At 45.3% G+C, this 14,487-nt stretch overlaps 1 protein-coding gene across 1 annotated transcript in view; it reads left to right on the top strand.

Annotated features, from left to right (window-relative positions):
- Nucleotides 1-4,005: 4,005 nt before the first annotated feature.
- LOC311225583 (uncharacterized protein) overlaps nucleotides 4,006-14,487 on the top strand; it is a gene marked incomplete at both ends in the record, with an annotated part of 30,506 nt that continues 20,024 nt past the window's right edge. Inside the window, 2 exons of the mRNA XM_084310944.1 lie at nucleotides 4,006-4,194; nucleotides 13,165-13,235. Coding sequence (XP_084167070.1) covers nucleotides 4,006-4,194; nucleotides 13,165-13,235 — 260 coding nt within the window. The remainder of the gene's footprint in view (nucleotides 4,195-13,164; nucleotides 13,236-14,487) is intronic.

Raw genomic sequence — 14,487 nt, 5'->3', positions numbered from 1 at the left:
CCTTGGTGACCCGTGCCGACACCTCCAGATGCACAGCTGGGCTCTGTGTGACTCCAGATGTGGAGGAAGATAAGTCACCGAACATCTGGCCCCTCTGCCAAGGACACAGGCCTCGTCGTGTGACAGGAGAGCTTCAGTGCCGTGTGTGCATGTGTGTGCGTGTGCATGTGTGTGCGTGTGCAATCCATCATCTCTGTCCACAAAGAATTCGTATCCAGATTTTCTACTTTTTTCCCCAGTATATTACAGATATATTCGTGTGTGTGTTGTGTGCATGTGTGTGTGCGTGTGCCTATTCTAGTCAACGATCCATCATCTCTGTCCACAAATAATTCATATCCAGATTTTCAAATGTTTTTATTATTATTTTATTATTTACACTATGTTGCTTCTCTTACCTTTTCTGATGAATTCAATTTGAATTTTTCTAGGAGGGAATAGCAGGCAATAGACACTCACCATGCCCCTTGTGGCGGTTCACAGACGTGGCAGGAATCTGTCCTGATGTTTTGCGTCTGTGACCCTGTGTGTCCTTGTTGGAGCACATTCCTGTTTACAGCAACACAAAAGAGAGGCGAAATGTGGAGGAAGGAAGGTTAGACACACACAGACATACACACATAGGAGCTAGGAGGCCAATACAACTGTAGTTTTGTACTATTGGCCACTGGACAGCTCCCCGGGAGCTAATGGGGGGTTTTTACAGTAGGTGCCTTGCTCATTTGCATTGTCAGGGGCAAGTTTGTTTGTTTATTTATTTTTTACCCAGGGACAGTGCACATTAATGAACATCTTCAGTTTCCACATCAATGTAAATGTGCCAGATTTGAGCTAATTAGCTAGTTTCCATCTGTAGTCCCTGCCTACCATTAGGGGTGTAAAGGTAGTGGTACACGTATCCGTACCGAACCGTTTCAGTACTGGACCTAAGGTTCAGTGTACCGAACGAATACAACGGTATGTTAACCACTAACAACCACCCACCGGGGGCTGTTTTTTTTCACAATCTAATATATAAATGTAGAAGGGTGGATTATCCCTGCTTGTGGGAGTAGTAGTCCACAGACACTGGGTAGTAGGATACTATAGTATTGGACCTATAAGTACCCCCGTCTTTGGCCCGGAACGTCGTTCTGGAGGGCTTGCAGCTGGAGTGGATGGGGCCCAGGATTTACTAACCTGGGGACTGGTACTCTGGTCTCCCTCGCCTTCCAAGGCGGTCAGCAGTAGCTCCCCACACACCCTCACTTTCCCCAGTACCTCCGACAGCCCTCCCACACCCAGTGACTGTCAGTTCAATAGTGTTATTGGGCTTCCCTTTAAGCAGTACCCTTCCTTGACCACCTGTATAGACCCTTCAAATGCTATTCTGTAAATGGGGTGTAAGGGTTAAATAGTTATGCAGTCACAATATTTACCCAGGGGTTAGAATAGCAAATGGAACTTGAAGAAACAGACACACACAATGATCCCGATTATGTCTACTTTATATAGAAGCCTGGGCATGTTATCCATTACACTGTTATTCATTAATACATGGCACCGGGTGCTCTTGTTATTATAATGTAGGGGAAGCTCTTCCCACCATAGGCACCGAGTGCTCAATACATTAAAACACCCCGCTTGTACTAGGGGAACCCAGGCATAAAATGGAGACACATTGGGAATTCAAGAACCAAATAATCAAATAAACAAATAACCAAATACCAAAATAAAACCAAGTAAATGTGGGCCCACGTTACCAAAAGAAAACCTAACCTAAGCCGGCTTAAATTGTTCGGGGTACCCCTTAGACACTGGTTGTTAGCGTTCACTTCAATGGACGTTGCTGTTGATACACGTGGTACCGTTAGTACTTAGCCAAGATGGCGGACCCACCCTTGTCACCGCTCGTCCGGGTGACAAGATGGCGTCGGCGATCCCGCGAGCACAGCAGGCAGTGGTTAGCTGGAGGAGCGTGCTGTATGGCGTCCTCTGCTGGTGGGAAGAGGCGTCCTCTGTACCGTCTGGGAAACGTCCACCGCTGCTGTTGCTGGCTTGCTTCTGTCGCGCGAGCTAATACTGTGGCTACCCTAAACACAGCTAAGCTTTGGGTCTCGACGCACCCTCCTGCTATATCGGTTACACTGCTAACGCAACATGGCTGGCTATACCACCGGTCTCTTCAGCGCCCGGTAGTCTACTCAAGTCAGACGGAGCCGCTAGCAGCATACTACTATACCGCACACAGTAACTACTAGGGCTGCACGATTTTGGGAAATAATCTAATTGCGATTATTCTGACAGATATTGCGATGCGATTATAACATATTTTAATTTTTTTTTACAAGAAGATGTTGATGCTTTCTGTAGTCGGGTCCCAACTGCAAAATTACTGTATTACCCTGTATTATACACTTTTACTATCATGTAGACTATTCTGCTTTGTGTTTACATGTGATGTATTGTATACATGCACATTTATTATGTTCTTGTGTGATGTATCGCACATTTTATTGCTGTGTGATGTATTGCGAATGTTATTGCTGTCATCTTGGCCAGGTCTACCTTGCAAAGGAGATCTTGTATCTCAATGGGACTTCCTGGTTAAATAAAAAAACTTTTTTTTTTTTTTTTTTTTTTATTGCAGGCTTGGCGATTTGATAATTGCATCATTCCAAATCGCGATTTCGATTAAAAAACGATTAATCGTGCAGCCCTAGTAACTACTATAACCCGATAACGTTAGACGTTAGTCTCGTTAACTCTAGACGTTAGTCCCTCGGTTCGGTTTCTCTTACTCACACACTATCGCTGATACTTCTAGGATAACCCGTCACTAGCAAGTATTTCTCATCACCCGCCGCTCGTTCCGACGGGGCTCTCCTTCATTAACTTCTTCAACGGGGCTATTCCAAAGCACACGCCCGCTGTGGCTGCGACTGTTCACGGCCAAGTCCAACGCCGAAGAGAGCTTCCTGCTCCCTTTGCCTCCAGGTAACTCCCTCTTCCTCGTTGCTTGCTTATCTCCACCGCTGCTCCTGCCACCACTGCCACTCCGCCCCCTGCTGGCAACCTCCACTGGTCCCACTCAAGGACTGCTCCAGAAAGGGAAAAGGGCTCAATGTTATTGTTAGTAATCCATACTGCAGCCGGGGAAGAGTAGCACCTCACCTCGTCCTTAGACTGGGCGAGCTATCCAAAGGAACACTGTTAGGCACACGTTATACACACACAGGGAAAGTAACAGTTAGTTAGCACTACTGAATACTTTGTAGAATATTCAGGCTGCTACATATATATATATATTTATATATTTTTTCAAATCGATTATTCATTTCAATATAGAATATTCGTTGACAGCCCTACAAGTACAATTAGTTACTGTACACTACATCACCCCTGAGTGGAACATGGAAAGCCAAACTTGCTCCCACTACTGAAAACCCGTACCGAACCGAACCGTGACTTCAAAACCGAGGTACATAGAGGCTCTGGTCTTGTAAGGATGTAAGACACGCTTCCCCACCGCTCCTGAGTGTGTGACAAAACGTATATATTATACTCCTATCAAACTGAACACATCTATGTTGAGTAGGTGTTTGAACAGTCCTTTAACCGAACTTGTTGAACTATTGTTGAACTATTGTTGAATTATAACTCATAATGCTGAATACTCTAACAAAGGGAGGCCCGCCACCAGACGCCACGGAGGCCGACGACACCGGGACCCTAACTGCGGGACTACTACAAGCCATGATGGGCTCCCTTAAGACTGATATCTTTGCTAAAATCGACTCCCTTTCAAACTCTCTCAGATCGGAGATGCTGTCAGTCAAAGACGAGCTAAAGAAGTCGATTGAGAAAGTACAAAACAAACTCGATACGCAAGGAGAGGTTATATTGGAGTTGGAACGCGGCGCCACAGATAACAGCACCCGCATTTGCGAATTGGAAACCACCGTTGGCTCCCTGGTGACTAGGGTAGAATACCTAGACAACAGATGCGAAGACATGGAAAGCATAATGCGGAGAAACAACATTCGTCTGCTAGGTGTACCAGAGGGAGCAGAGGGTCCACGACCAACGGAGTACGTAGCCGGGCTGCTTCAAGAGCTACTTGGCCTGGAGGAAAAGCCGCTACTGGACCGAGCTCACCACACCCTGCGGAGCCGCCCCCGAGAAGGAGAGCCCCCACGACCGTTTGTCATCAGGGTACATTTCTTTCACATACGCAACGATATGCAAACTACACAACGGCAGTAGCTAAGAAGCGAGCTAGCTTTGGAGAGGTGAAACACCGGCTGCGAGCTTGCCCGGGAGTGAAGTATGGACTTGTTTACCCTGCAGTTCTGAGGCTAACTCTACCGGACAACTCGACACACGGATTCGAAGACCCAGCTTTGGCAGCCGACTTCATCCAAAACTATCTGAAAACGGCGACTGTGCCTATGTAACGGAGGTACCGCAGTCTATCCACAGTCACGTGGTACAAGTAGTTCGGTGGCTGTGGATGTTAAGCGGTACTGCAAGTAAACTCACTCCCCAGAGGCATCCAAACTGAGCGCTTAGTGGGGATATCCTTTCTTGGCGCAGCGGTTTGTGATGTCGGCCCCGGTGCGGGAGACCGGGGTTCAACTCCCACTCAGGGCAATCCCTTAACAGGGGTCGAATAGGAATTTGAAACACAACGCAGAGCAATACGAGACCGGTTACAGTGGTGCCGTGACCCGGATGCCCTGGGTGGAGTGAGTTTAGGGGGGTGAGTGTAACGGAGGTACCGCAGTCTATCCACAGTCACGTGGTACAAGTAGTTCGGTGGCTGTGGATGTTAAGCGGTACTGCAAGTAAACTCACTCCCCAGAGGCATCCAAACTGAGCGCTTAGTGGGGATATCCTTTCTTGGCGCAGCGGTTTGTGATGTCGGCCCCGGTGCGGGAGACCGGGGTTCAACTCCCACTCAGGGCAATCCCTTAACAGGGGTCGAATAGGAATTTGAAACACAACGCAGAGCAATACAAGACCGGTTACAGTGGTGCCGTGACCCGGATGCCCTGGGTGGAGTGAGTTTAGGGGGGTGAGTGTAACGGAGGTACCGCGGTATATCCACAGTCACGTGGTACAAGTAGTTCGGTGGCTGTGGATGGTAAGCAGTACTGCAAGTAAACTCACTCCCCAGAGGCATCCAAACTGAGCGCTTAGAGGGGATATCCTTTCTTGGCTCAGCGGTTTGTGATGTCGGCCCCGGTGCGGGAGACCGGGGTTCAACTCCCACTCAGGGCAATGCCTTAACAGGGGTCGAATAGGAATTTGAAACACAACGCAGAGCAATACGAGACCGGTTACACCTAGATAACCAAAAGACAGCATAGCTGGCTATATTGGCAGGCTAGCCGACAGGCTATCTAGTAGGCTAACTGGCTGTGTTAGCTGTATAGCTGAGCCAGTTAACCTAGTATGAACTATCTATGACACTCGTAAGCTGTTAATCATTCACTTCTTGTCCTGGTGGGTGAGTAGGCTACATAAACACGACACTCAATGCAGACACAAACACTATATAACCTATCTTTTGTGCCTTCCACAATAAGCATACAACCTTCTAATTGTTTACCATCAGTAGCCTACTTAGCCGACAGGCTAATTTACATGCTGGTTAGCAGCGTTAGCTGTATGGCTGATGCAGCCTAGCAGGACTGTGGATGCTCAGTTGAACTTGGTTGAACTTCTGTCCTTATACAGCTTATACACTTGCCTTATAAGTAATTATCAGTAGGCTATTATCTCGTGTGTATATAAACCACATACAAGGACAATGTTTGGTTGGTTGCACATTTTTAGCACAGCCTTCTAATATTGGACTGTATCCTATACAACTGATTCCCTACTGTAACGTGACACTCAATACAGACCGGTACATGATGTAACCTTTCCTTTGTTTTATCCACAGTAAGAACTAGGGCTGGGCGATTCTTGCTGGGATATGAATCACGATTTTCTCTCTATGGGAATTGAGATCACGATTCTCTCATACGATTCTTATTTTTTCAATTAAATAATTTATTGCACTCCTTCAGACAGCACAACATATGTGGAAGTGCTTGACTTGAAACTTACATATAGCATATATGAAAGTGCTTGACTTAAACTGAGATTGCATAGCTCTATGAACCGAGATTATTCTTTTTTTTTTTTTATCCACTTTTTCTCCCATTTTTCTATATTTTCTCCCATCCCAATTTCGTATCATCCAATTCAACCCTCCCCTGTCACGAACGCTGTTTCTTGCCTCCCACAAGCCGGCTGCAATGTGGACTAAGTCATACATAGCACAAGTCCCCTCCGGTACTTGAGGTAACAGCAGTCGCATCTTTTCACCTGCGCAGCTCGATCTCTCAGTGTCGAGGAGTAACTCGTGGGAGGCTCACGCTGCCCCCGACACTTCCTGATTCTACTGCGCAGGCGCACCAACCGACTTGTAGGAGTCGCTTGTTCACAACGTTCGATCCCCACCCTTCAGTTTTCCCTCCCCGTAATACGGCCAATGTGTATTACTGCGGACGACCAGCTAAACTGAAAACAATGTGGAGAGCTGGATTCGAACACGCGAATCCTAGCGTCTCCACACTGGTGGCGAGTGCCTTGCCCACTACACCACCTAGCCGCCCTGAACCGAGATTATTCTTTATTATTTTTTATTATAATTATTTTTTATTCATTTCCCAGCCCTAGTAAGAATACAGCTCTCTAAAAGTTTACCATTAGTAGTTTATTATTCTCTGTGGACATAAGCCACCTGTACTAGTGCCAATGCTTAGTTGTTCACACTTGATTTATGTTTGATGTTCATGTTTGATTTATCTTTTACCAATGGTCACACATCTCAGGTAGCATAGAGTAAAGGTTAGTTACCACGTTTTTAGTTTGCAAACGGCTTCCTAGGGAAATTATAAACTGCATCCCTCACACCAGGTGGGATGCAGCTTAATCTCCTGAGAGGAGAAGTTATAGAAGTGGGGGGGAGGGGGGAGGGAATGGGGGATTGTGTTGTTTTTTGTTTTTCTCTCCAGTCGACTCGCTCTGTTTTATTTTTGTTTTCACGCTCACGCTCGGTACCCAATAGAACCTTAACAAGTGAATATGTATTTATTATTACTCCAAACGTATTACATTAAATCATACTGCATCCTTTTTAGACTATGGCTAATTTGAATATCCTGATCTGGAATACAGGGGGTCTCAATATACCGCATAAACGCACAAGTGTACTAACGTGGCTAAAAAAGGAAGGAAGTGGACCTTGCTTTACTGAGTGAAACGCTCCTTTTATTGGCGGATAACGCAAAACTGGCAAATACATTTTACCATAACATAAGTTCTTCTTCTTTTAGCACCAAGGCCCGAGGGGTAGCCATAATAGCGAAGCGAAATTTGAATATTAAACTGTTAGATGTGTGGTCTGATGCAGATGGTCGAATTACTATTGCTAAAATAGAATGCTCTAACCGGAAAATTGCGCTGATTATTGCATACTAGGGGTGTAACGGTACGTGTATTCGTCCCGCAAATTTACGGTACGGCCATCACAGTGCGGTACGCGCGCCATACGGCGAATACGCCTCAGCGCAAACACACCAGTGAGAGAGAGAGAGAGAGAGCGAGAGAGAGAGAGAGAGAGAGAGAGAGAGGGAGAGAGAGAGAGACAGAGAGGGAGAGAGGGACACGGAGCACCCCACACACACGGCGCAGTGGGGAAACACACACACGCAGTCGGGAACGCGCGCAAAACGCTCCGCATCCCTCCCTCTCCGACTTCAGTTCAGAGCGGCGAAAGTGCACGAGAAAGGCACATTTACATTGGAAGAGCTGCAGGGTCGTTTTCTTGTGCGCTCAAAGAAACACACGCGTCGCCGACACACACACGCGCGCGCGCGCGCGCCAACAAACACATCAACATTCTCCCCCACCGGACTCACAGGCACAATCAAATAAAAAGAAGAAACATACTTTTCCGGACAGATCATCTGAGTTCCACTGTGTTTAAATCCAAATAATCCTCTGCCATTGTTGTAAGTAACATGTCATCTGTTCTCTAGTCTTTAGTCTCGTCATGAAGTTAATTCTCTCTGGAAGTTGTTGAAGTTAGATGTTATGTATGATTGCATGTAACTGTCTAACTGTTTCCACAAGAGGGCGCTATAGGCATAGCTATTGAAGCTGACGCCAGGTAAGAGGTATGAAAGGAGATGTTACCTCCCCCTCTGTCTCTTCCTCCGTCGCTCTCATAATAGAAGGTCTCATGTGTACTGATGTGTGCAATGTGACAATAAACCACGCCAAAGGCTAAAGAGAGAAACCTTGTCATCATGAACATATTATTGTCGCTCCACAGCTGACTCTGTCAACAGAAGTGAAACTGAAACTTAAGGATGCGCAAGGATAAGTTGTTAAAGGGGCAGTAGGCAAGTGGATGCCTGAACACAGAATGACACCAGTATCACTGACTACCACGGCAAGCCTATAGAAAATTATTCTATTTAATAATAATAATTATTATTATCATAAATATAATTTTTTAAATAAAAAAAATAAAAAAATAATATAATTATTATAAATATTTTTTTTCTGTTGTAGCGAACTCGTACCGAACCGTGACCCCAATACCGAGGTACGTACCGAACCGTGGCTTCTGTGTACCGTTACACCCCTACTGCATACGCCCATAATTTGTATGACGCCAACTTCTATGCTGTACTAACTGCAGCTATGTTGAAACTACCTGATTACTCATTAATAGTAGGAGCTGATTTTAATGCAGTCTGGGACCCATTGATTGATAGATCCAATTATGCGGAAAACTCTGATCAGAAGCAAGCTACCACAGCCCTATAATCCTGGTCTAAGGACAACTCAACACTGATGAAAAACTGAGAGTTTAACTTGCAATTTAAAGAGAAGCTCACTGAATTCCTGCAGTTTAATGCTGGCTCGGTACAGGACCCCAGAATTCTATGGGATTCGGTTAAGGGTTTTATCAGAAGTAACACTACTCTCTTTGCATCTAATCTCCGCAAGGGACGTCTCTCCAAACTGGTGGAATTGGAAAAGCTTCAAGCCACGTTGATCTCTTCATTGCAGCACAACTACTCTAGTCGACTTGAGCTTCAAATTAAGGTAGTGAAAAAAGAGATTAACTCCATTTTAAGACAACAATCTGAATTTCAGATGCACAGAACAAGACAGCACTACTACTTTCACGGCTCCAAGCCTAGTCACCTACTAGCTATGAAGATACGTGCCAGTAAGCAATTTGCGGATATCCCTTCCATTAAGAACCAACAGGGAGAGGTAACCACCAACCCCAAAAAGATTAATGATACATTTCGCTCTTTTTATTCCAACCTGTACAAGTCAGAGGTGGTCTTTGATCATACCAAGCTGGAGGATTTTCTTGATCAAATCAACCTACCACAGATCTCGGAAGATAGTGATAGGCTGCTAGCTGCAGATGTGGCAGCTACAGGCCCCTAAGTCTCCTCGGAGCCGATCTAAAACTATATGCCAAGGTTCTAGCCTCCCGACTTCAAAAGCATATGACATCTCTAGTTCACCCTGATCAGACCGGCTTCATAAGAGGCCGCCTGGTTACTGACAACATCAGACGGTTACTGCATGTGATTGATGCCAGCAAGGATGTTGCAGTCCCTACAGCGGTCATGTCCTTGGACGCAATGAAGGCATTTGACAGATTGGAGTGGTCTTACTTGTGGGCAGTTCTTAGAAGGATGGGGTTAGGTGAGGGTTTCATTCATATGATCAAAGTTCTCTACACAGGGCCTTCGGCCATGATCTTAACGGGGAAGCTCTGCTCGCCACTCTTCCCTGTCTCACGCTCGTCTAGACAGGGTTGTCCTCTTAGTCCCGGACTTTTCGCCTTATCCCTCGAACCTCTAGCTCAATACATAAGACAATCCCAAATTATATCTCCTGTTTCAATTCAGGACACACATCACCATATCAGTTTATACGCAGATGATGTACTCCTGTTTATGCAGAATCCCTCCGTCTCTTTACCTCACCTGCTCAGCGTGATAGATGAATTTGGCAGCCTGTCCGGCTTTAAGATCAACTGGCCAAAATCTGCCTTTCTTCAACTTAATGAGACTGCGAAGGCTACCATCCTACCTGCAAACACACTTTAAATGTCTCGGGATTGAAATATTCCCCACTATTAGCCAGACGGTAAAGTATAATTACTCCAGCTTGGGTGACAGGATTACGAATGACTTCAACAGATGGTCCGAATAAAAAAATGCATTACAGGCCTGTGCGTCAATAATTTAAATGAATATTTTACCCAGAATTAATTTTATCAGTTCAATGCTCCCGTTGCCTCCTCCTGTTGGTTACTGGCAGAAATTGCACTCTGCCTCATATAAATTCGTTTGTAATAACAAACGCCTGCGCTTGAAGAGATCAAGAGCGAGCGAATGTCCATGTATATTTTATTTAAAAAAAAATTTGTATGGTTGGTTATGTATATGTCCTGGGCCCCTTTGGATTTGGGTCGGATGGTCACGGGATGGGGGGGGGCCCTGGTTCGGGGCCTCGACGGGTCGTGGTGTTAAAGAGGCTGATGCTTGACTCGCTGGGGCACCGGACTCGGGGGCGTCGAGGGTTGGGGATCGTGGTTGATGGGGGGGGGGGGGGGGCTCGGGTTGGTCACTGTGCAATCTGTCTCAATTACTGTCTTGTCATGTTGTGTTAAGTTGTTGCATTGGGATGTCTTTTATGTATTATTATTATTATTATTATTATTATTATTATTATTATTATTATTATTGTATTGTGATATGTCTTTGTTTCATGTTTGAAAAAGGAAAATAAAAAGATTTGATAAAAAAAAAAACGAGGTACATACTGTACGTGGTGTTTGTGTACCGTTACACCCCTGTCCCCTACCTACCATGATGCATGTCGTTATGGTGTGGGAGGGAAACCGGAGTACCAGGACACGGGAAGAACATGCAAACTCCACACAGAAAGGCCCCCCGCTGGGGTTGGAACCCAGGACCTTCTTGCTGTGAGGCAGCATGCTAACCACTGTGCCGGCCGCGTGGTTACATTCTATTCTCCCACCCACCTTCTTCCCAGTCAGTCGAGAGATTTAAACCTTCAACCCGCCACAATCCTCTTCCTCTAACCTTCAAACCTAGAATAGAATATGGCTATTTTATAAACGTAATGGCCTGTGTATTATTCTAAATTTACAACAACAACAAAAATCATTATCTCCTCTCTAATCCGCCCCCCCCCCCCCCCCCCCCCCCCACACACACACACACACACACACACACGCACACACACACACAATCCAGGGGCCATGCTCTGTAGATTAGCGGATTGAGTGGGAGCCAGTGCTAATGTAATCTCCTCTTGTTTAATTAGAGCGAGCATAGTGGGCAGCTAAAGCAAACCACATTAGCCACCATCTGGTAGGGAGCAGCTCTACTCTTTTACCCCGCCCTCTTACCCGCCATTAGGCTCCATAAAACGAGACACAAACGCGCGCAAGCTCTTTATTCATCATCATCACCCTGTCAAACGTAGCGTTAGACACAACTGTACGCTTGGCTCGGTGGATAATCACGGCGCGCGCAAAGCACCGACCTGCATGCGAACCGACGCGATGCACAATTAACCTGTTTTTGTTGTTGAGTACTTAGATCCAAGTCCACTGCAGGCTCTCAACTCACCTGTTGTTGTATGCCATGGGATGTAATAATTACTTTATCGGGGCACAAGCATGTATGTCATGTTAAGAAGATGAATTGAAAATGGGGGACCCTGATGTAAACAAGACGAAAGTCTTTCTCTGGTCTGCATCCCCTTAACAATTGTGTGTATTGAATGAAGTAGTGGATGTATAGCCCACGTGGGGGTCCTGTGGGGGGGGGGGGGGGGGGGGGGGGAGAGTGAGCAAGAGCCCATGTATTGTATTTATTATTTGTATGTCTTTTAGTCTACTTTCATTCTGATTTAATTACTGGACCGTCATTATTGTTATTATTATTTCTGTTATTGTCCTGTGATTTATCGTTGATTATTACTGTTACTGTATTGTTTGTCTTGTTTCATGTAAAAATAAAGTGAAAATAAAAAACATTGTGTGTATTGAGCTGTACTGTATTGTACCCATTCTGCAATCTGTTAATAAAATGTTCAATCAATCAATCAATCAATCAATCAATCATTGGAGACAGTTAGGCCTTTACAAGGAGTGGTACTACTACACGGAGAAAGCATTGAAACTATATCGAGAACTACTTGGAATGTCTGCATCACTGGGAGTGTGTCTGTCCCACCTAAACGGACTATAACGTATGACGTACATCACACAATACGTACCTTATGCATACTGCAGCACCTGTGTATACTGTATACTTACTTACTCATAGTATATTTAGATTCAAAATTCTGTTTATTATTGTAACCATATGTATTGTAATTCATAATATAACCCTCATCTGCACCTTGATTACACTGCCTACTTGCTCATATTATGCTATACTCAGCTAATTCTATTGTTATATTGTTTACACTGCCTATTTTTACTTTTCTACTGTACTATAATTGTATTACCTGTATTATGATATTATGTCTTTACTATTACCATGCCCATACCTGTAGTGTACCCCCCCCCCCCCTCCTCCATGCTGCTATGATGCAAGGGGATCAATAAAGGAATATCTTATCTTATCTTATCTTATCTTATGAGCGACTTCAACCAATTACACATATCCAAGAAAGAACCTTAGTCCCTACAGTCAAAGCCTACCAATGCTCAGCTTGAAATGCATGTTTTGAAATTATGTACTGTAAACATACAATATTGGACTACTGATTCATTTATTTAAATGTGCAGGATGATCACCAGGTGATCTCTGGCAGTTCTACAAAAAAAATGTAATCTCAAAGTCTACCAATAGGGGGCACTGTGACACCATGGCTGTGCACCACTCCCAGGCTATAGCAAAATGTTGAGGATTTATGGTCCGAGCGTAGAGCAGACCCCATGGTCTGCAGGGAAGTGGATACATATATTACAGGGTAGAAGGTCAGGTAGGGGAATGGGGGGGGGGGGGGGCTGTTATGTTATAGTTATGATGATAATTCTGCTCCCAGCAAAGGCTGCTTGGCGTGGCTGAGGGAGAACCACAGAGCATCAAGCAGAGCAGAGTGGACGAGTTAAGTGGGTGAGTTAGCACACAGAGTGGATGAGTTAGCACACAGAGTGGATGAGTTAGCACACACAGAGTGGATGAGTTAGCACACAGAGTGGATGAGTTAGCACACAGAGTGGATGAGTTAGTACACAGAGTGTATGAGTTAGTACACAGAGAGGATGAGTTAGCACACAGAGTGGATGAGTTAGCACACACAGAGTGGATGAGTTAGTACACAGAGTGGATGAGTTAGTACACAGAGTGGAGGAGTTAGCACACAGAGTGGATGAGTTAGCACACACAGAGTGGATGAGTTAGTACACAGAGTGGATGAGTTAGTACACAGAGTGGATGAGTTAGTACACAGAGTGGATGAGTTAGCACACAGAGTGGATGAGTTAGCACACAGAGTGGATGAGTTAGCACACACAGAGTGGATGAGTTAGTACACAGAGTGGATGAGTTAGTACACAGAGTGGATGAGTTAGCACACAGAGTGGATGAGTTAGCACACAGAGTGGATGAGTTAGCACACACAGAGTGGATGAGTTAGTACACACAGAGTGGATGAGTTAGTACACAGAGTGGATGAGTTAGTACACAGAGTGGATGAGTTAGTACACAGAGTGGATGAGTTAGCACACAGAGTGGATGAGTTAGCACAGAGAGTGGATGAGTTAGCACACAGAGTGGAGGAGTTAGCACACAGAGTGTATGAGTTAGCACACAGAGTGGATGAGTTAGCACACAGAGTGGATGAGTTAGCACACAGAGTGGATGAGTTAGCACACAGAGTGGAGGAGTTAGCACAGAGAGTGGATGAGTTAGCACAGAGAGTGGAGGAGTTAGCACAGTTAGCACACAGAGTGTGGATGAGTTAGCACACAGAGTGGATGAGTTAGCACACAGAGTGGATGAGTTAGCACACAGAGTGGATGAGTTAGCGTGAGTTAGCACACAGAGTGGATGAGTTAGCACACACAGAGTGGATGAGTTAGCACACACAGAGTGGATGAGTTAGCACACAGAGTGGATGAGTTAGCGTGAGTTAGCACACAGAGTGGATGAGTTAGCACACAGAGTGGATGAGTTAGCACACAGAGTGGATGAGTTAGCACACAGAGTGGAGGAGTTAGCACACAGAGTGGAGGAGTTAGCGTGAGTTAGCACACAGAGTGGATGAGTTAGCACACAGAGTGGATGAGTTAGCACACAGAGTGGAGGAGTTAGCACACAGAGTGGAGGAGTTAGCGTGAGTTAGCACACAGAGTGGATGAGTTAG

Source organism: Notolepis coatsorum (genome assembly GCF_963971535.1).
Source record: "Notolepis coatsorum genome assembly, chromosome: 1".
In the NCBI taxonomy this organism is placed as follows: domain Eukaryota; kingdom Metazoa; phylum Chordata; class Actinopteri; order Aulopiformes; family Paralepididae; genus Notolepis; species Notolepis coatsorum.
This window is presented reverse-complemented; position numbering and strand designations above follow the sequence as displayed.